Here is a 22,349-nt window from a genome sequence, read left to right as displayed (position 1 = left end):
AAACAATTTATTGGAAAAATTTATCTATAACGAAATTTATTAGTGTGCTAGAAAAATATAAGTCTATCGTACATTACTGGTCATTCTCCAAAGAAGAAAAGAAATAAACATAAGTAATATAGAGCTATGTTCGCGTGTAACCGAACGTTTTATACTCTCGTAATTTGCAAGCTTCCAAGCCACGGAAATAGTGTAAGGTATTGGCAAAACTTAGATAGATAGATACATAATTGAGGAATGCAGTCGACCTTAGATCTACTGTGCCCTCTCCTAACTCACAGGGACTCACTTAGTCCCAGCACATTGATGAAGTCCAATATCCTGCTGGGTGCTAGTGAGGCGAATTCATCCCTATCTGATCCCTGTCGGAAAACCGGCAGTTAGCGCAAGAGGATAGGCCCATGTTAAATATATGTCTATTCAACTTGCTGTGGCCGGTGTAAAATGCGACCAGTAGCCTGAGTTTATCCCTTGAGAGGTTGATTATCGATTTAAACCTGTTCTGGTTGTACCCGCCAATTAGCAACTTGGCATGTCGCATACCATGTACTCGTTGCCAATGTCTTTACTTGCCCACACCTTCTTCCTTTAAGGTATGGGGACCCACCCCGGTGAATGGTTCGAGCCCTACCATATTGGTGGAGGCTGCGGAGCGGGCGAGCTCATCAACCAGTTCGTTGCCGGCTATACCTCTGAGACTGGGCACCCAGATTAGGTGCACCTGGTTTCGTTCTGCTAGGCTCGTAAGAGGAGATCGCTTTTAGTGCCGCTTGACTATCGCTAAGTATGGTTATTCGCTCATTGCGATAGTTGCAATGGAGGTTTATCTCTATATACCGACTTATGGCAAAGACTTCTGCCTGAAAAATGCTCGGAAAGCTACCCATCGGTATGTAGAGCTTGGTGCGTGGACCCGCGATCATATACAAATCATCTTCAAATGAGATATATGTATGTATATATATTAAGTTGATGTGCAAAACGTCAACCATAAGATAAATAAAGTTGTAGTTCAATTCTGACAATTTTTAGGTCTAAGATGGCTTACCTTAAAGGCAAAATCGTTCAAAGATTTATGATAAAACTTTTATCACGCCAAATTAATTATACTACGCTAGGATATAACCCTTAATCGGTAGAATTGTCTTTCTCTTGGTTTGGTTTGTCTTTATTTTGATGTTTATATATTCCGATTTGTCGATATTTTGATTTAGCTGCATATTTAAATTTTGTCGGTATTTTGATGTGTGGGCATTTTGTACTTCGGTATTTTAAGTGTATCCCATTTAAAAAAGCCAATTCATTTGTATACATTTTTACAATGTACATATATAAATTCACTGAAACATTTGTAAGTTTTCTTAAAAAATATTAGCAGAACAAGCATATCTATTGTTTATTTAAAGTCGAAAACTATAATTCATATGTATATTTATTGTATTTACTTATGCCAAACTTTAAGATTTATCTTTTTCTACATTTGTTTCATCACACAAATTACTTGCGGGAGCTTCTGTATTAATAGATTCCTTTTGTTTCTTCCACATTTTGGCGGCAGCCAATAGTTTCAAATTAGGACGCGCCAACTCATCTTCTGGGAAAATATAGTCAAACACTTCTTCCCATCCTTCTTCCACGCCACTTTCTGATACGATCTTCTGCCGCTTCTTAACACGGCGAGGCATTTTCTCCATCACTTGGTTTAACGTATGACTATCTCCCGATTCCCGTTCAAAATCACGCCATGCCTCTAGCAACAAAACGCGGGATTCTTTGTCACTGCCATTACGTAGAGTATCGTTAGCACGCTCATAAACCCGTCTGGATAATTTTATATTTATCTCAGGGTCATCAGCAAGTTCAGAATCTTGTTGTAATAATTCAAATTTCGCGTATGACATCCACACTTTAACGTGATGCGTTCGTTCCAAAAGTCGTTCGTAGAGTTGGCGTGCCAATTCCGTTTCACCTTGTGATACCTCGAAGTCTATGTAAGCTTTCCATAACAGTTCTGGCATATCAAGACGCGGTTGTTGAACTGCCAGTTCGAAAATTGCACGGGCTCGATCCGTATCACCAAGTAAGTTTTCAAGCTCAGCAAATTTCATCCATGTTACACAATTTTCAGGCCCAAACTCTAAAAATTTTTCATACAGCAATCGGCAGCGGTCAAATTCACGCAACTGAATTTCAAATTCTATGTAACCGCGGAAAAGTTTGTCGCGTGGACACATACCTATTGCCATTCCTAAAGTTTTCCGAGCCTTTTGTAATTCTTTGCAACGAATTTCAAACTGTGCATACATTAGCCAAATTTTACTAAATGTAAACTTTTTGTGCGGAATAAGTTCGAGGCATGTTTTGTATATTTGTCGCGTACGTTCGAAATCCACTGCTTCAAGTTCTTCATAGAGTGCATAATTGATCCATAAGTAAATGTAACGGCGCCAATAGTTTTTTTCATTGGCAGGTGGAACGTTAGAGATAGCACGCTCATATGTTTCGCGTATAAGATCGACATCGCCTTCACCTACACAAAATATGAACAAAAAAAAACTATGTTAATAACATCTGATATAAAATACTTAGTTTATATATACATATATATATCGTTACCTTCAATTAGTCGCAAATAATCGAACCAAGCATCGTAATTTTGCGGATTTACAGCTACCTCCTGTTCATATTGGAATTTGCGCTTTGAAACGATAACATCTTCAATACCTGCTCTGTCGCCATATTTTTTCTCATGGATTGTGTAAGCTTTATAAAGTTCCTGTGTTCTATCTTTTGATAGATGATCTAGTGCATATTTGTAAATCACACGCGCCCTATCATGTTCTTTTTGACCTTCTTCAAAACGTGCAAATGCAATGAAAAGTCGTTCATCAATGTAATCCTCTCCAAAAAATTCGACGGCACGTTCAAAAACACGACGTGCACCATGTACAAATCCATGAGATTCTTCGAAACGAGCAAATTTAATCCAGTTTTTAACATCAGGGTGAACATATACGAAACGCTCATAGATTTCGCGCGCACGGTCGATTTCTTTGTAACGCAATTCAAAGTTAACATAGGTCTGCCAAGCTTGTTCTTCCGGTTGCCACTCCATCCATCTTTCAAATACTTGACGTGCTCCCGCTACATTATCCAACATTTCTTCCATATATGTATACTTGTACCAAAATTGATTAACACGCGGCATGATTGTAACGGCTCTATCCCATAAATTGCGCGCATGATTTACTTGTTTGTTTTTCATTTCCATTTCAGCATACTTTAGCCATATAGTGATATTACGGTGATCGTTATCCAGTGCGCGTTCCCATATTGAACGTGCCCGCTGTATTTCCTTCTGTGATTCTTCCCATTGCGCGTATTTAATCCAGTGACTTACTACCATGCGATTTTTTCGCAGATTATCTTCAAATACTTTTCGTTTCCGTTGTTGGTAGTCCGCTAATTCTGCAGGATCCGAAATCTTTTGCTTAGGAGGCGGCGGAAGAATTTCTAGGTCACGTTCTTTAGCTTCGCGCAACAATTGTTCAGCAGTAATCTGGATCTCCGCTGGTGCCTTGTTTTTCACCTGCAATAATAATAATGTAAATGTGATTTTTATATATGGTATTAAATATTAACTTACCTTGGCTACTTTGGGCATTTTTTGTGGTCTATCCATCTTGCTGAAGAGGTTTTCAATATAATTAAAAAAGGTATTTTGCAGTAGACAAACCGAATAGTAAACAAATTTTACGATTATTTTGACAAATGTAATTGAGCAGAAAACAGCTGCTTGATAACAGGGTTGTAATAATAATGAACTTAACCCTCTCATAACATTGTATTACAAATACATGATTAATATTTTTCGACGTTAAACTTGGTGTTTTTATTACAGTTAACTAAAAATGCTATGCAAATAAAAAAAATAACAAAAAAATATTGTGTCACTATTTTATAGTACAAAATTGCAGACAAAATTTCTTTTCACGCGCATTTAAATTTATGACTTTCGTTTAACCACAACTTAAGTTTATTTTGCAGACTCAGGAAGAAAGTCCTTAGATATTTACATATATTTAAGCAGGAGCTCAATGATTCAAAGAACACAATAGACTTCATAGTGCAACCGCAATTTCTTCTATACTAATTTTAACATTAGATTATTTTTAAATAATTCAAAAAATTACTAAAAATATGATATAGAATTTTCTACTCTACTGAAAAATTTAATGTTACTCTATTAAGTAAATTTGCCAGTTTTATTAATTAGAATTTTTTTTACAAGGTTTACTGTTGTCAACTCTCTATCTTTCATGTTCTCATTTCGCTACTTCCTTTTCTTTTATTTTTATTTTATCAGCTGATTATTCGATAACAAAACAAACTATTCCTCATCTGTAGTCGATTTAAGTAGTGGATTTGCATTGCTATTAGCATAAAATTAATAAGCAAATCTTGTGTATTCATTCTTAGAGAAAATGGTGCTTCAAGCTATGAGACGTTCTGCAAATCTTGCGCGTAGTCTACACCAATTGAGCCAACGCAATTGGGTGCATTCACCGCTTATCAAGAGAGGATTGGTAAGTAATAGGTGAATGCTTGCAACAGCCGGAGAAATTAAATAGGGTGATGGTTATGTAATATGAATTATATTTATATCTCTGCTCAACTACTGTACTGAAATTTGGACCCTTGCTAAAGTAACAATTAAAAAGATACAAAGATTATTATTTGAATGAAATAAAACGTAAGAGTTTTATAGGAAAATATAAAAATATGTGAGGTTAGATTTAGTAACGCGCAGTCAAAACAACTTTCATACCAATGGGTATAAATTAATTATATAAAAATTACGATGCTTTCATATTTGCTCATAAACCACTCAAAGCTACTATACCAGTGCCGGTGTAAATACCGGACAACATAACAACAAATTAGTATTGTTTAGTTATCTTCAGCTGTCGGTCGTGTTAAAAGTACTTTCACGTTGAGAAAGTTATTTTCTGCATTAAAATTGTTTTTGTATGAACAGTCAATAAGAAAATATATACAGAAAAAGTTTGTTAAAATCAAAAATCTTAAGAATGGTAAGCGGAAATGCACTGATTATATTATTCTTAACATACTTGAATTTCGGCATCTGCGTGTTCATACATATGTACATACGAACAATGCATAAATGGTTTGATTGTCAAAAAAATGTGAACTTACATATGTATAAGTATGTACATGCGCTCGTGCAAAATACCTTTTATAAATATGTATGTACATATGTATATGTACATACGGATATATTTTTTCTTACAATAAACAACATTTAATATAATGCAGACTTATGCCGGTATTCTGCTTGTCACGATTGTCTGATGTCTCTAATTGTCACAATCGTAATTTAGTGATTCTGTTAGTCAGGAGTCTCATTTTGGTATTCTGGCAGATAGAGTATAGTAGTTTACGGTTTGGAAAAGGATACTTTTTACGAACGAAACTAAAATATACCGGATTGGTTCTGATGGTAAAACATTTGTACATCGTCAAAAAAACCAAGAAGTTAATCCAAGGTACACCAAAAAGACCGTAAAGCTCCCCCATGCTTTAATGAAAATTGAAAATTGAAATTTAAAAGTATGGGCGTTGTTTTCATGGCGTCGAGTTGGACCCCTAGTAAAGATTGAAGGGAATATGGATAAATTTGCATACCTTAATATACTGAGGAATACAATGGAGCCATATTCCTATGATATTATGCCTGTAAACTGGATCTTTATGAACGACAACGATCCCAAGCATACAGCAAATGTTGTAAAAAACTGGCTTGCGCAAGAAAAAATTCCACTTCTCAATTGGCCAGCGCAAAGTCCTGATCTAAACCCGATCGAGAACTTGTAGAATGCTTTAAGCAGGAGTACAGGAAGCGTGGAACAGATGCCAAAGGTTAATAGAGATCTTGCCACGCAGATGTGAAGCGGCGCTAACGAATAACGGTTATTCCACTAAGTATTAACCAAGTTAGATATAATATCATGAGAAATTTCACACCCCGTGTTAATAATAATGGCTTGTCAAAAAAGTCTTGCGGTATTTTCGCTAGTTGGCGCTGAAAGCGCGTAGTTCTAGTTTTATTCGCATCGGGTCATGCTATACCTTTTTGGAAACCTATTATTTATTTTTCCTTACTGATGCGCTAAATACTTGTCCAAGCCAATTTTGACTTAATGTAAACTGAACAAATTGTTGTTTTTATTATAGAAAACTAAGAAATTTTGGACTATTTTACTTTGTAGTGAGGTAATAAATAGTTTTTTTTTTACATTATAACGATTCTACTTTCTTTAAATATAACATTATTAAGTATCATATTTCACATTAAGAAAGTGCGCTAAATCTCTGTCCATAGCTGTATATGCTGTATATGCGCGGCCGCTGCGCATACACAAATTTGACGTTTTATTCTAACTGAATTAGGGTTTCCCTGAAAGTTAGGAGTGCAGCTAGGCTTGTAGCATTTTAAGCCTCTGCTTCGATACAAGTTTACCACGATGATAACTGATTTGGCCGATAGCAGGCTTCAAAGAACCCTTAAAGCTAAAATCTACTTTAACTGAAAGCGGTGTTAATGTCTGGAATGGTAAATTAGTATCTGTTTGAACAATAAAACACAGTTCATATTAATATTTTATAAAAAAAAATTAAAATTGTTTATTGCTAATCTAAATACCGCTATAAGCTCTTTGATTGGCACTCATCCTTAAAAACTAGAATAGTTCACCCACTCTGCTTGTCAAGATATTTGTTGTCAATTACTTGTACAATTAAACCGCATATGCATATACATATGTAAGTACATACATATGTATGTACATATATGTATATTGTACAGCTACGTGCAGGCTATTGGAAAAGTACATCCATTTGTGTAAGAATGTGACAGATTTGAAAAACCTTGTATTAAAAGTTGTATCTAACTTCGGTGTCTAGATGATAATAATGAGTACATATGTAAATAACTATCTCGTCAAATACAAAAGGAAAAAAAAAACACATTGATAAAAATTAAGACGTGAATACGCGTTTTAGGATTCGGAAAAAAGTATTAATTGATAAGCAGAAGTTCTATGGGTGCTTAGTCTCCAAAGTACATGTATTGCATTAGGTCTGAGACTTGAAAAATTATATTTATAAATAATATAAATATTTTTTTGCCAGTAAATTATTATATTTTATAAAAGTAAAAATAGTAAATTAAATCAATTAAATATGGTTTCGACTTGACTTGACAGAAATTCGAAAAAAATATATAATATTTAAAGTAATTAGGTACTGTTTGCGTTGACCCATTTCCAACCGAAGCTGCTAACAGTGATGATCACTAATCCTTGGAGGTTCATCTAAAAACAATCGAACAAAAAAGAAATATGCTTATTAATAGATGATCTAGTTTCCTAAGGAAAACTATCACTTCTGGATAAATTTAAAAATTATTTCCGAATTTTACTTTCATGGTGGAACCAAATGGTTTGCCAAATAGTCTCTTATAATATGCATTATATTTTTAAAATTAAAACTCAAATATATTTTCGGTGCTTTCAATTGAACCACGAATTGATAAACAAAGACTTTAAATTATAAAATCTTATAAAGACATAAGAAATTCTCGCACTAATTTACTTCAATGTTTAATGTTTTGAAATCAAAAAGTTTAATAGAACATAGTAGTGCCACCTTAAAACGGTTGGAAAGCTATTATAATATCCCCTCATACATTTATGTATATATGTATGACTATAGTCATAAATTATTTCTATGTACATACTTATATGTTCATATGTATGTATGTATATTGTACTTACTGTGACACAGACCTTAATCCATGCTCTCGCTTTTGATACGAGTATGTTAATTTAATGCTATTTTTTGCCGTTCACACCCGTAAATGCCTGTTTGACGCATTACGATAAGTTCCATACAGATGCATATTTATGAAAAGTAGGCTGACTGCTAGGGAAATTTAAAAGTCGTTTACATTGAATATTATGGGAATATATGTAGTTAGTATATGCCAATTAAAATGCTTATTATAAACGGAAATGTATAGTAACAGCGTCTTATTTTCCGGTTATTTAAATTTTCCGATTTCAGTTAAAAATACGTAAGCATGTATGTATTATATATACAACCACACATGTACTAATCCCTATACTGCATATTAATAGGATTATAAATTGAACTAAAATTGAATAATCTTATAAATTGTAATTTTCTATCAGTTTGAAACTTGTATATTTTTTTGTATTTTGGTCAGTTTCTGTCAAGCCCCCAAAATAGCAAGGCAGCAAATTGTGTACAAACAACTTTTACTTAAAAATCTATTTGTGTGTTAACTTATGTATGTATGTATATAAATGCTTACATATGCTGATAACGCGTTTTTTTTTATTTGGTTATCTACATATAAACATTTGCACGTCGATTAGCCAGTCAAATTCATTGTCTCTAAGCCTTACGGTTTCAGTAGCAGAGCGACTGGCCAGAATTGCACACTTTTAAAATGGTACGAAGCCTTTTTTTGTTTTTAGTTTTTTCTTATTGCTTTGTTTAATAATTTTGGCTTATGTAAGCGTATCAATAATTCATTTGTTTGCAGGCGTCTGAAGCTTATCGTGTCGAATCGGACACATTTGGCGAACTCAAAGTTCCAGCTGACAAGTATTATGGTGCCCAGACAATGCGTTCTAAGTTGAATTTTCCGATTGGCGGATCTTCTGAGCGCATGCCGGTAAGCTGCATTACGTTAAATTACAGGTAGTAAAAGAATCTAACATTTACATTTGTGTTTAGCAACCGGTTATTCAAGCGATGGGAATTTTAAAAAAAGCTGCTGCTGAGGTTAACAAGGAGTTTGGTCTTGACGCCAAGGTCAGTGATGCTATTTCGAAAGCTGCTGACGATGTCATATCCGGTAAATTGTATGAAGATCATTTTCCCTTGGTGATTTGGCAAACAGGTTCAGGCACACAAACTAATATGAACGTCAATGAGGTGAACACATAGCCGATTAAACTTTGAGTCTTTTTTGATTGATTACCATAATTGTATAACATTTTGCGTACTTTTTACTTACATATTAGGTGATCAGCAACCGTGCCATTGAATTGCTGGGTGGTGAATTGGGTTCAAAGAGCCCTGTCCATCCTAATGATCATGTGAATAAATCGCAGAGCTCTAATGACACATTCCCTACAGCTATTCATATTTCGGTTGCATTGGAACTCAACAATAACCTTAAACCTGCCATAAAAATTTTGCATGACGCTCTTAAAGCGAAATCTGAAGAATTCAAGGATATCATCAAAATCGGACGTACACATACTATGGATGCAGTGCCACTGACGTTGGGTCAAGAGTTTAGCGCTTATGCTCAGCAAATGGCATATGCACTCGATCGCATCGATGCCGCTCTGCCGCGCGTTTATGAATTGGCTTTGGGCGGTACAGCTGTTGGCACTGGCCTTAACACCCGTATTGGCTTTGCGGAAAAATGTGCCGCACGCATTGCTCAACTTACTAAACTGCCTTTTGTATCAGCGCCAAACAAGTTTGAAGCCTTGGCAGCACGTGATGCAATGGTGGAAGTACATGGTGTTTTAAATACAATCGCCGTTAGCTTAATGAAAATTGGAAACGATATTCGTTTCCTCGGTTCGGGTCCACGTTGCGGCTTGGGTGAACTGATGCTGCCAGAAAATGAGCCAGGCAGTTCGATTATGCCAGGTAAAGTGAATCCAACTCAATGCGAATCACTAACTATGTTAGCAGCGCAAGTTATGGGCAATCATGTTGCGGTAACTGTAGGCGGCGCCAATGGACATTTCGAATTGAATGTTTTCAAACCTTTAATCGTCTCGAACGTTCTACGTTCTATTCGTTTGCTATGTAAGTGCGAGATATTATATTAAGTACATAACTGTTTATTCATGGTTTAATTGTTTTAAAAGCTGATGGCTCACGCACATTCACCTCCAATTGTGTCAATGGAATACAGGCGAATCGCGATCGTATTGGAAAGATCATGGCTGAATCCTTGATGTTGGTGACTGCATTGAATCCCCACATCGGTTACGATAAAGCTGCCAAGATTGCTAAGACTGCCCATAAGAATGGCACCACTTTGAAGGAGGAAGCCATCAACTTGGGCTACCTAACTGCCGAACAATTTGAGCAATGGGTTAAACCATCGGAAATGTTGGGTCCAAAATAATTATTGAGACTTATTTTTATATTAAATATTTATATAAAGCGAATTGAAATCTAACGAAACTCTAAAATGATAGTCATGATGTGAAACACTATTTAAATCTGAACGAATGAAATACACAAGATTGCTGGTACTTATCTAGTATAAGGTGAAACTGGCAGAAGTTATTTTTTGGTTTTAGAAATTTTGATTGAAAGAAAATCTTATGAAATAGTTATAAAAGTTTCTTTATATAAGGAAAACATCAATTACTTTTTGGAGATTAGGTAAGTGAGGATAGCACCGCGACCTAAAGTTTATTGTATCCTCTGCAAGGCACAACGTCTCAACTCGAGCTATTTATGCGATGTGATCCCTTTTTGGAAACATGGATCCAAGTGTCCCAGTTCATTAGCAGGTGTTCTAGTGTTTCAGACTCTTAAGTCGCAGAATCGGCAATTTGCGCCGGAAGCTAGGCCCATGTTAAATAAGTTCTTCTTGAGCTTACAATGGCCAATGCAGAAGGCGACAAGTAGTCTGAGTTGTTCCTTTGGGAGGTTGATTACATATTTAAACCTTTTGAGATTGTAACCACCTATTAGCAACTTGGCATGACGCATGCCTGGAAGTTGTTGCCAATGCCACTCCCTACCTACTGTATCATCATTGCGGAGCAGCTTCTTTATGGTGTTGGGACCAACCGCAATGAGAGGTTCTGGTCCTACCATGTTATCGTATGCTGCGGAGCGGGTTAGCTTATCAGCCAGTTCATTCCTGACTATACCTTGTGACCTGGCTCTCAAATAAGGTGGACTTGGTCACGTTCTGATAGACTAATCAGTCGTTCTATACACTCCTGCACCAATAGCGATTTGATCTCGTATACATAAATCGCTTTGAGTGCCGCTTGGCTATCGCTTAGTATAGCTATACGTTCATTGCGATAGTTGTGTTGGAGGTTCTACACACCGAATTACAGCAAAGATCTGTGCTTTGAGTATGCTTGGAAAACTACCCACAGGTAAGGAAAGTTTTTATGGCTAGTTCTGAGACCCCTGCGCCAATGCCCTCCGACGTTTTCGTGCCGTCGGTTTACCACTTGCATTTTGTATCGTATAAACCGACATCCACAGTGCAAAATGCATCAAAATTATTCCTAACATTAGACATTTTTATTTAACTCTTCTCTCAACAACTTCTTGTTTTATGGTATGTACATTGATAACTATGCGTTTACTTCATTTTGCTTATTTTATCGCAATATTAGTGATGCAGTACTAGTGATGTATTCATAGGTATGTTAAATAACTAAACATAACCAAGTCGCGTACGAAATATAGTGTCATAGATAAAAAAGGAAAGGTAAGCAATTTCAAAGGCCTAATCGAAATAAACTCTCTTATGTGTGCACTTAATAATGTAACTATGTATAAAAGTATTCGTTTTCAAAAAAGATTTCACAGAACCTAATCAGAGTATAGCTAAAACCAATGTCATTACAAAAATATCATTAAAAAATCCAACAATAAAGTTTCAATAATATTGCAATTTCATGTTGTGGAGCTTGCTTGGCGTTGGTCATTTTGATTTCTACACACTTTACTGTGACCGTCCTTCCAGTGCCGTGACTGGCAAATTTGCGAACAATACGCAGCACGAAAGCAACATAAGTAAATAGCTTCATTGAGGCACCAGTAGCACTATAAAAAATATAAAATATTTTACCAACGTATAGCAAAAACTTTGTGTACTTTGCAGTGTACAGTTACCCACCCACTGCTTTCGTTTAAGGATTTTCTTTTCATGTTCATGTTTTTTGATTGATGCTTTCAGCTTTTCTATATTAGCTTGCAATTTTTCATTTTTCTTTTGTGTAGCTGCTACCACTTTTAAGGCGTCATCAAGTTGGTCTTGAACCTAAATTGATAATATTTACATTTATTTATTGACAATATCTTTGAATATGTAATTGTATCTACCTGTTTTAAATCTACCACACTTATTATTGTATTTGCAGAACGTGTAAGCCGTTTCGGTGACTTTGGATTGCCATATTGCGATCTGGAAAATTAAAAAAATTAAGAACAGTTATTCTATATAAAATTGAGATTATTCTTAAAGAAAATATTAACCTTTTCGTTTTTGATCTGGTTTCCGTATCATTTAGAAATCCGCTGTCACTCAGAACAGGCGGTTCGACATTAGGCAAAGACAGTATGTCGTCGGAGACATTCAAGCGGGTATCTATTCTAATATGTGGAGCGGTGTTACAAATTGTTTGTCGACGTACTGGAGGTTTTCTCGTCTTATTAGTGTTCTCCAAGAATTGATTTGTTGTTCTTTGTAAAGCATTCCTTATAATTTGCTCCATTTCATTTTTGTTAGCATGAAAAGAAAATATACTAGGCGGGTATGCTGACAAAATTTGATGTATTCTTAGTTCTTCCAGCGCCTTTTTAATAGCCGGTTTATTGCCGATCTTCAAAGATTTTATATCTGTGTCGATTGAGCGAATTAAACGTGATTCGATAAGTGCACGTGAATGATTGCCGCCGAAAAAACGAACATCGTATTTATTGTTTGGTAGAAGTCGAATTACTTTTGCCGGCCAATATGAGAAACCACTGTGCTTTGCAAACACTAATTCGTGTCGTTGAACGCATGGTTTCGCAAACCATACGCTAGAATGTTTTTCATGTGAATGCCGAAAACAATCTGGACAACGCCGAATCTCAGCCAAATCGTAAGCTATGTCACGAACCATCCACTTCGTAGCTTCCATTTCCATGCTATGAGCTGTTGGAAAAATTGTATATATTTTTTTGGCGAATTGCCTTATCTAACTACTTACGACCAAAAAATACACCAATGTTATGCTGCAAGTCAAGTATGTCAACAAAGAATTCAGTCAATAGGTTATACTGCATTTCTCTCAGTTTAGCTGCGATGGATTCCAAATGTTTATCGGGAAATTTAAATAGTAATTTTGAAATGTCCGAAATCAATCCCACAGGTATTTTTATTGACTCCAAGTAACTTCGTACGTCATTACTGACCTGTTTATGAATAAAAGTATTACTTTTCTGTTCGTATGAATGACTTTGTATTAATTATAGAGTTAATCCAAGGTTAAAGTATTACATAAACCTCGGTATATACTCACCCACGAACGATTACGCTCAAACGTAAAATTAATCAAGTAACTTAATTCGTCCGGCCGCATATTTGGAGGATGTCGCAGCTCAGCTGTTTTTAACAGTCGACAACACGTACAAAGTTCAAAATCTGATTCCTGTTCTTCATTTAAGCAGATCTCACTTTTATACGACAAATTTGACGTGAGAGTGCGTGGACGTTTTCGCGTTGGGGGTCGTATTTCGCCCATGCAAACTACTTCCACTTTAGCCTTTGACTCTGTTTCAAAATCTTCCCGGTAGATTTTCTGATTTCTATGTAGCTCGCTGCCAATTTTTGTTGCATTTGACGTATTCGGTACTTCATCTTCAAAGTTATTCAAATCGGACTGAATAGGCGAAGATGTGCTATCAACTGTAATCTCCTCGGTGAAGCGTTGTTGGCCTCCGCTGTTAGTAGAACCAGTATCTATTTGCAGCAAAGACGATGGTACCCTTACGTCACTCTCATATTCAAAGGAAGTATTTTCCTGTGCGGTGTCATTGGCATCAGAGTCAGCATCAGTGTCTGAACTGAACGCCGGAGGACGATTTTTTTGAAATTTTCCTGATGGTACTGAGTAGTTGGGCCGTTCTGGTTCTTTACGATAGCACAGTCGATGAAACGAACGGCAGCACTGCCGGCAGTGCGTTAAGGTGCCCGGTAAATTACACTCAAAACAATAGAAATCATGTAAATTATTCTCCTGTTAAAAAAAAAAAACAAATATAAAGATATTTCAAGAACATAGATCATTTAATATGGGATTACAACAATTTCTGCAGGTTTTGGCAAACGCAATAAACGCGGTACTCTGGTGGAGCCTGTGTTATTGTGTAGCACCGGTTTGAGTAGACCATCCTTCAAAGCATTTTGTACCGTTTCCGAGGCTAGAGCTGTTATTCAGACTCATATTAAATCAAAGAATTTACAATAATGATCTAGTTACATTTTTCGTAATTGCCTGCTTCCACAAGCACGCGTACAAGGTCCTCAACTTGGGCAGAGCTCGAGCTGCCTGAACTTAGTTTCGACAGAAAGTAGCGAAGGCAATCAGGTTGAGCTTTTCGATACATTTTAAAACAATTATATTTGGCACTACATTAAAGTTAAAAATATCTCATACTATTAGTTTTTCAATGAAGGAGTAGTAATATTTCGCAGTATTATAAATTTAAGATACTTGGTTCATAATGTGACTAAACAATTATAAACTGTAACAAACAAAAATAATATGACGAAGAGTTGCATTGGAAACAATAAATGTGTTCACACCATGCAATTAAATATAATTATTATCTGATGTCTTGACGTAATTTTTTTAACCCGATTTTTATTATATCGATATAATGTTAAAATGGTAATAATGATGTGAAATTCTCACAAAACTTTGTTAATTTTAATGCAGAGCATACATTTGGTTGTATTTTAGAATAGCATCCCCCCATTTCGATGTTAAAATGGGTATGTACGGATAAAGGAGGTACTCCATATTATTTAAATGTATACTTTTTATATTTGCATTTAAAATGCAAAAAGTCTACTACCAAAAGTGCATGTTTCTCTGTTATATTTTTAACTTTTTTATTTTTTATTAAATAGTGCAAAAATAACTTTTATTAAATCTTTTACTTTTGTTTAAATCTTTCACACAATAACCAAGGGTTGCATTCTAAATAAAAATCAGTGTTACCCCATCTACATATTTTACAAATATTGGCAAGAAATAAATAACGCATTGTTAGTTTTTCGCGTAGAAATATTTTTTGCATCTTTAGTTCTTTTTCTTTTTTACTTTATTTCATTTTTTTTTTGCTGAGAAAAAATCAACTTATTCAAAAACATTATTTTTTGTGTGAGTGTATTTAAAATTTAAAGTGGCGCTTCTTTCACGGACTGACTTTATTGCATCTGGGAAAAAGAAATATTAGAAAAGTTTCATCAGTTGAAATGAATAATGTTGATGATTAAAAAAGTTAATTAAATAAGAATTTAATTATCTCACATATTAGTAATGTAATAATTTAAAAAAATTTACAGTTGCGATGAAGACAATCGACACAAGATGATTTAAACTTGAGTATCAAAAACTTGTGAATGAAAGGAAAACAAAAAAAAAATTTTCATTTCTAAGATTCTAAGAAACTACAGTTACGTTGAAAACATATCGACGCGTTGGAAGTAATAAATAGTGACATTCCGAGACTTCTAAAATGCGTTTGACAGAAAAATACCGTAACGGAATTACTTAAGAAATTGTCTACGTTGAAATTACTTAGAGTAGAGCAAGATTTTTGCTGGAGTCAGTACCGTTGTTTGATGTACAGGCTGATAAGCCAGCAGAAAAAGAAATATACATATATACATAGGTAATCAAAATCTTTTGTTATTTCCGATTAAATTTTGTGTGAAACTCGGTAAATCTGCGACATAGACGTTTGATATGATCAAGCAGGCTTACCCAGATGTGGCTTTAGCAAGAACTTGCGAGTTTCGGTTGCACCAGGCCTTTTTGGAGGGCCGGGAAGAGGTCGCTGATTAAGACCGTGCTGGGAGACCTGCGACTTCGACAAACATAGATAATGTAATCGTGTGCGCAAAGTTTTGAACTTAGACCGTCGACTAAGTATTCGTTTGATACCCTAGATGTTAAATTTATCAAAATCCCTGGGTTATGACAGTGTGATGGAGCACTTGAAAATGCGCAAGGCGTGCTCGAAGATGGTCCCAAAAGTGCTCACTGACGACCAGAAATTTCGGCGATTGAAAGTGTGCCAAGAAAATTTGAACATGTGTGAAAGTGATCCCTAATTTTTTAATAACGTAATCACAGCTGACGGGTGATGGATCTTTGAGTATGATCCCGATGAAAGGCAAGCATTTTGAGACGACAGAGGGGATCCAAGCAGCATGCACCTCGGCTCTCAAGGCTATTCCGGAGAATGCCTTTCGTGAAGCCTTCAGTGCTTGGAAATCGCGCTGGGAGCGCTACATCGACGAGAGGGAGCCTATTTTGAACGTTTTTAAAGAACTTTAGTTCATTTACTCTTCATTCGGACGCACTTTAACTAAAAATTAACTAAAGAAAGCAATTACATAAGTATATACAGCTAGCAGAAACTAGCTGCTCTCTGATTCCTACGCTCTCTTGGTCTAGTTTTTTTGGTTTAAGAAATGCTTTTCCAACAGAGACTCAAACAAGGTAATAAACTATTGTAAAATAGCTCATGAGGTTTTTTGCAAATGATCTGACTTCCACATAAAAATAAGGAATGGAAACTGAATATATTTGATAACCGAAAGTAGAGGTCATTCTTTTTTAATACAGAAGTTGGAAAGAATATATACATACGTATGTTTGACTGCGTATAAGCTCGGGTTAGGTGTAAGCCTACATGGAACTTTTTAAAAACTATCTTGTACAAAACCGGATGTCAGTAGTTGTAATGATTTCTTAATATAACTGTTAGATTTTGCAATATTACAGAATTTTTTTTACCTAAATTCCTATACGCTATATAGTTTTTCACCCAAAAGTAGTCGGTGCCATAGATAGATAGATAGTGTTATGAGGTAATGCATCGCGACCTAGAGTCTATTGTACCTTCTTCGATATCACATGTCTTCCCTGAATAGCTCTAGGAGTTTGCCGGGCGCTACTGAGGTGATGTGATCCCTGCTGATATAAATGGCATCCAGGGCCTTAAGCCTTTTTCCACAGATTGCTGTGCAATCCAGGATTAGGTGTGCTGGTGTTTCCTGTTCTAGGTCGCAGAACCGGCAGTTAGCACAGGAGACTATGCCCAAGTAGGACAAGTGCTTCCTGAGCCTGCAGTGCCCTGTGTAAATTGCGACGAAGAGAGGGAATTTGTCACGGGGGAGGTGAATAAGTTCCTTAAACCTGGAGAGATTGTACCGTCCTAGTAGCAGTTTGGCGTGGAGCATGCCTGATGCCTGTTGCCAATACCGTTCTCTTTCCATTCTTTCCTCCGTGCGGAGCAGCTCCTTAAAAGTGTGGTCCCATCACCTTGGACGCTGCGGCAGCGCGGGCCAGTTCGTCGGCCTTCTCGTTTCCTTCTATTCCTTTGTGCCCTGGCACCCAAATTAGGTGCACCCGGTTGCACAAGGACAGGCGGTTTAGCCTTTCTATGCATTCCTCGACTAAAAGTGATTGGGTCTCATATGATGAAATCGCCTTTAGTGCCGCTTGGCTATCACTGAGAATAGCTATACGCTGGTTGCGATAGTTGCGGCTGAGGTTGATTTCAGCGCACTGACATATGGCAAAAACTTCAGCCTGGAAGATACTTGGGAAGCATCCCATTGGTATGGACGGCTTAGTACGCGGCCCCGCAATACCTGCCCCAATACTCTCCGGTGTTTTTGAGCCTTCGGTGTACCACTGAATGGTACTGTCTTCCAGCAGTCTTTACAGCGTGGAATCGCTCCACTCCGTCTTGCTGCCTAGAGTAACTTTGAAAATCTTTTTGAGGTTTATTTTCTTCGTTGTGCCGTCTTTTGGGAAGAGGACTAGCGGTGTGCTTTCCGCCAGTACGTCCATCTGTCTGGAGGACATTAACTTTCCTCTTCCGCAGCCTTCTGCTGACATTAGCAGCATGGTGTGGTTTGCTGCTTGTTTTATCACCTGGTGCAGCGGTGTGAGCTCCAGTATGACTTCCAGTGCCACAGTGGGGCATGTGCGCATTGCCCCCGAAGCACAGACACAGGCAAGTCTTTGCAGCTTTGACAGCCTCCGGATCACCGAAGACTGAGCTGCTTTGGTGGCCCAAGCAACCGCTCCATAGGTGATAATAGGCGTTACTATCATGGTATACAGCCATCTAATGATTCTTGGCTTGCAGCCCCATGATCTGCCGGCCAGGCGTCTGCATACCATAAGTGCTCTAGTTGCTTTGGACAGCGTTAAGTCCAAATGCCTACTCCACCGTAGTGATGAGTCTAAAGTGAGGCCAAGGAATTTGACCTCTTCGACATTTCCACCTCTGTGCCTCCTATTGTTAGGGACCTCAGGCCCGGAAGAGATCTCCGCTTAGTGAATGGGATTACGGTAGTTTTTGCTGGGTTGATGTTTAGCCCTACCGTGTTGCACCATCCTTTCGCCAGGTTTAAGCTCCTTTGGACAATGACACAGAGAGTGTTTTCAAATCTGCCTCTCGCCATTATGACGATGTCATCCGCGTACCCTTGACAGCGGATTCCATTGCTGGTGAGCAACTCGAGGAGTTCGTCTACTACCAAGCTCCATAGCAGAGGGGATAGTACTCCCCCCTGTGGGCAGCCCCTTGTGGTGCCAAAACGAGTCTTGCTTTCCCCCACCGTTGTTTGCGCTAGCCTAGTACGCAGAAGGGCTTCTATCCATCTGCATATTGGAGTGATAACGTTCCTTCTTTCAAGTGCCTTGATCACGCTAGTGTGAGACGCATTATCAAAGGCACCCTCAATGTCTAGGAAGACGCAGATCGCAACCTCGCCGTTATCCAGCATCCAGCCGGTGCCATGCCCATTATCTTCAATATTATGTAAAAGGTGAAATTTAATGATTATGACAAAGAGCTCGTGAACTCGGGCGCTGGATATCTAGGCTTTGCGGGAGTCGTTAAAGCGTTGGTCCACAATCAGCGTACGGTTTCTAAATCCATTGAACTGCTAGCTCTTCACAACATTCACTCGCCGCAATGATAGGCGTCATAACTGGACACTGTCCCATAGGCACTCACGCGGAGAAGCTAAATATTTTGAAGGACGAAATTTTTCAAAGTTGTTATGAGGAATAACGATGCTCCTTCAATCTTCGTTTCACCGTACCTAATTATATAATTTGGTAAATTATTATATAAAACTAAATATTTAGCTTTGTATATTCATTTGCTGCTTAGACTTTTCGATTAGGAGTGTTTTGTAGACACGGCAATGGTCCGATTACGCACATCTATACTATGTTTCATCAAGATATTTAAATTTTTTCTGCAGTTATAGCTTGCATATATGTATATCAACTCAACTCGCAAAATGTTGCGAAAGTAAAAAATGTTGCATTCAGCATTAGTTACTTCGCGGAAGCCTGAAAGAATTAAAAGTCGAACTTAGTATCGTATTAGCTTATTACTACATTTTGTTAGTTTATTTTAAAATCAATCATTAGGTATATAGGGGCTAGGGTTATTATGGGAACGATTTTGTCCATTTTAGTCGCAAGGCCACAGCGAGACAATTTTTAACAACGTAATATAAGAACGTCAAAAACAAAGTTATGCAAAAAATTTGGTTGAAATTGGTCAAGAGTTCCTGATGTACATATATGATTTCCCCAAAGGTGGGAGATGTCACTCCCGTTGATAAACTTTTACATCGGCTCCCATGAAGCCCTACCGTACCATCTCTGTTGTAAAATTATACTACATATATATCTCTGGAACGTTTACTTATTGCCTTATCGTCAAATAGTTTTCAACATAACCGTTATATATGTAGGTAGTGGGCGTGGTTATCCTTTCAATTTACAGTGTGTTACAGATTGCTCCGCACTCGCCTTTTACACCACCACTTTTACGTACAAATAAGGTTAGTGTCTGTGCACACGCGTAGGGTTATACCAAATCGGCAATGTCCCAATGGGGTTTATTAAAAATGATTTGAGAACAATATAAAAATGTAAAAGAGTGTATGTATGTTAATTTAGCATGGAGTGAATAACTCGCGAAAAAGAATGCACACCGATCGAAGAGGCCGAAGAAAAAAAAGGTATCGCACAGGCGTTCAAGTCGCTGTGAAAGTCGCAAACGAAGTGAAGAACTGATCTCCTTTTGGTTCCTTTCTTCCCTTTGTGTCTGAAATCAGATGGTGTGATGTGGTTGGTTGGTGTGTAGTGTGGACTGTGGGTTGTAAGCTCTCGTGAGTAATGTGGATGGTAAATGGTGATGTGATGAGTGTGGTGAAGGATGCGTGTCAGTGTTGAACTGTGGAGTGGATGTGGTGTGCTAATGTGATGTGTGAGTGGATGCTCGGGGGAGGATGCTCATTTATACACAGTGTTTTAAGAAGTGCTAGAAATACTACTTCTTAGCTACTTTGGTTTAAATAGCTTTAGTGGTGGGATATGAATATTAAATTATTTGTTTGTTTAAGTTTTGAACCACATATACCCCTTCATACTCCGATGTTCTGTGGTAAACAACAGTTTTGTATTTCTCATTTGGCATTTTACTGAAAATTATAACTAAAATAATTATTTTTTGACTGTGCTGTGCCCAAGGTGACCCTTTAAAGTAATCCCCTCCCTTATGCCAACGGATTTTCCAATCTTCGAAACACTGGTTGTAGTCACTTTCCGGGATGGCCTTCAGTTCCGTCTTCGCTGCGGCTTGAATCTCCTCTATCGTATAAAAACGGTGTCCCCGAAGCGGTATTTTGAGCTTGGTGAACAGCCAGAAGTCGCACGGCGCCAGATCAGGTGAATACGGTGGTTGCGGAACGATATGGGTTGAGTTTTTGGCGAAATGATCACGAATTACGAGGACAGTATGGGATGGTGCATTATCGTGGTGGAAAAACCAAGAATTGTCTTTCCACAATTCCGGCCTTTTTAGGCGGATAGCGTTAAGCAAACGACGCATAACGTTCAAATAATATTCCTTGTTGACTGTTTGACCGGTTGGAAGGAATTCATAATGCACAACACCACGACAATCGAAGAAAACAGTCAACATGACCTTGATTTTTGAGCGACTTTGGCGCAATTTTTTTGGTATCGGCTCTCTTTTGGCACGATATTCGCTCGATTGATCGGTTGTTTCAGGGTCGTAAGCATAGATCCAAGTCTCATCGACAGTTATAACGTATTTCATGACAACCTGGTAGTCGGAAAGCATCGTTTCACACACTTCAACGCGACGCCTTTTTTCCGAAAAATTCAATGTTTTCGATACCAGTCGAGATTTGGCGCGCTTGAGGCCCAAAACATCCTTCAAAATGGTATTGGTTGAGCCTTTCGATATGCCAACTTCATCAGCAAGGTCTCTAATTGTTAATCGACGGTTTTTCAACACCAAACCTTTGATTTGTTGAACGTGAGCTTCGTCGGTTGAGGTTGATGGTCGCCCTGGACGCTCTTGTAAACATTTTTTTTAGACATAGCCTCATCACCAAAGGCTTTCTGCACCATCCTCAACGTATCCGCAGCAGAAAATTGATTCCGTAAACAAAATTTAATGCAAATTCTTTGCTCAACAAATTTCGACATCGCAAAAAACGAAAAACTCACTTTTAGCAGCTCACAAAACGACACGTATCTGAAACACTAATGAATATTTTGACATGAATTGGACATAAATGTGACAGTACTACCAACCTAAAAAAAAAATAATTCTCCAAATCCTTCGACGCGCGCAGTTTAAATTCAAATGTCACCTTTTTTTTTTTGGGCATAGTCTTATCTTTTAAGTTATAGCCTTGACAGACGGCAGCGTCAATCCGGATTAATTGCGCACTTAATCAGATCCAAATTTGTAGGTGACAGACGGCAGCTATGCGAGTTTGAAACTCTCATAAACAGCTCATTGTCCTTTTTATAATATTTTCAATGAAAATTGATAGAAGATAAACATTACGGTTGTTAACCGACCAATTTTTACCAAACCATTTTTTATTGTAAAAGCATATCAACACATTATTTTTAAAACTGCATCATAACATAGAAGTTTTATTGATATTATATTGAGAATTTGATAAACAGCTGTCAGGGTTGCTTGTATTTCATTCACAATAGATGAAAATTGGCCATTTTTAACAATGTTGCCAACGAAAATCTCACAAACTCCCTAAAATTTTGAGAGTTATTTTTGGATTCAGCAACGGAGTTAGCTGTGGTAACTCCTGAATTAATCCCGAAAAATGCAATTAATCTGGTTTAACGCTG

At 37.3% G+C, this 22,349-nt stretch overlaps 3 protein-coding genes across 6 annotated transcripts; 1 reads left to right on the top strand and 2 right to left on the bottom strand.

Annotated features, from left to right (window-relative positions):
- Positions 1-1,390: 1,390 nt before the first annotated feature.
- On the bottom strand, positions 1,391-3,775 carry LOC120775377 (protein crooked neck). The gene is made up of 3 exons (XM_040105538.1): positions 3,647-3,775; positions 2,617-3,589; positions 1,391-2,530 (listed from the first exon to the last, which is right to left on the bottom strand). The coding sequence occupies exons 1-3, from the start codon at positions 3,680-3,682 to the stop codon at positions 1,458-1,460; spliced, it is 2,082 nt and encodes a 693-aa protein (XP_039961472.1). The 5' UTR covers positions 3,683-3,775; the 3' UTR covers positions 1,391-1,457.
- Positions 3,776-4,398: 623 nt separating this feature from the next.
- LOC120775214 (fumarate hydratase, mitochondrial-like) lies at positions 4,399-10,428 on the top strand. Of its 3 annotated transcripts, none has more exons than XM_040105277.1 (5): positions 4,399-4,586; positions 8,651-8,782; positions 8,845-9,045; positions 9,135-9,939; positions 10,002-10,428. In XM_040105277.1, the coding sequence occupies exons 1-5, from the start codon at positions 4,485-4,487 to the stop codon at positions 10,262-10,264; spliced, it is 1,503 nt and encodes a 500-aa protein (XP_039961211.1). In that variant the 5' UTR covers positions 4,399-4,484; the 3' UTR covers positions 10,265-10,428. The 3 variants fall into 3 exon arrangements, with proteins under 3 accessions (XP_039961211.1, XP_039961213.1, XP_039961212.1); XM_040105279.1 differs by lacking the exon at positions 4,399-4,586 and adding an exon at positions 5,056-5,093; XM_040105278.1 differs by lacking the exon at positions 4,399-4,586 and adding an exon at positions 8,486-8,557.
- A 962-nt stretch (positions 10,429-11,390) lies between these two features.
- LOC120775230 lies at positions 11,391-14,618 on the bottom strand. 2 transcript variants are annotated; one of them, XM_040105302.1, is made up of 8 exons: positions 14,364-14,618; positions 14,186-14,310; positions 13,404-14,120; positions 13,092-13,296; positions 12,373-13,036; positions 12,220-12,301; positions 12,014-12,157; positions 11,391-11,940 (listed from the first exon to the last, which is right to left on the bottom strand). In XM_040105302.1, exons 1-8 carry the CDS (start codon positions 14,488-14,490, stop codon positions 11,791-11,793), a joined length of 2,214 nt encoding a protein of 737 aa, XP_039961236.1. In that variant the 5' UTR covers positions 14,491-14,618; the 3' UTR covers positions 11,391-11,790. The 2 variants fall into 2 exon arrangements, with proteins under 2 accessions (XP_039961236.1, XP_039961237.1); XM_040105303.1 differs by having other exon boundaries at positions 14,189-14,310.
- Between the last annotated feature and the right edge of the window lie 7,731 nt (positions 14,619-22,349).

Source organism: Bactrocera tryoni, chromosome 4 (genome assembly GCF_016617805.1).
Source record: "Bactrocera tryoni isolate S06 chromosome 4, CSIRO_BtryS06_freeze2, whole genome shotgun sequence".
Classification (NCBI taxonomy): domain Eukaryota; kingdom Metazoa; phylum Arthropoda; class Insecta; order Diptera; family Tephritidae; genus Bactrocera; species Bactrocera tryoni.
The sequence above is the reverse complement of the archived record's forward strand: the minus strand, read 5'-3'. Positions and strand labels throughout refer to the sequence as shown.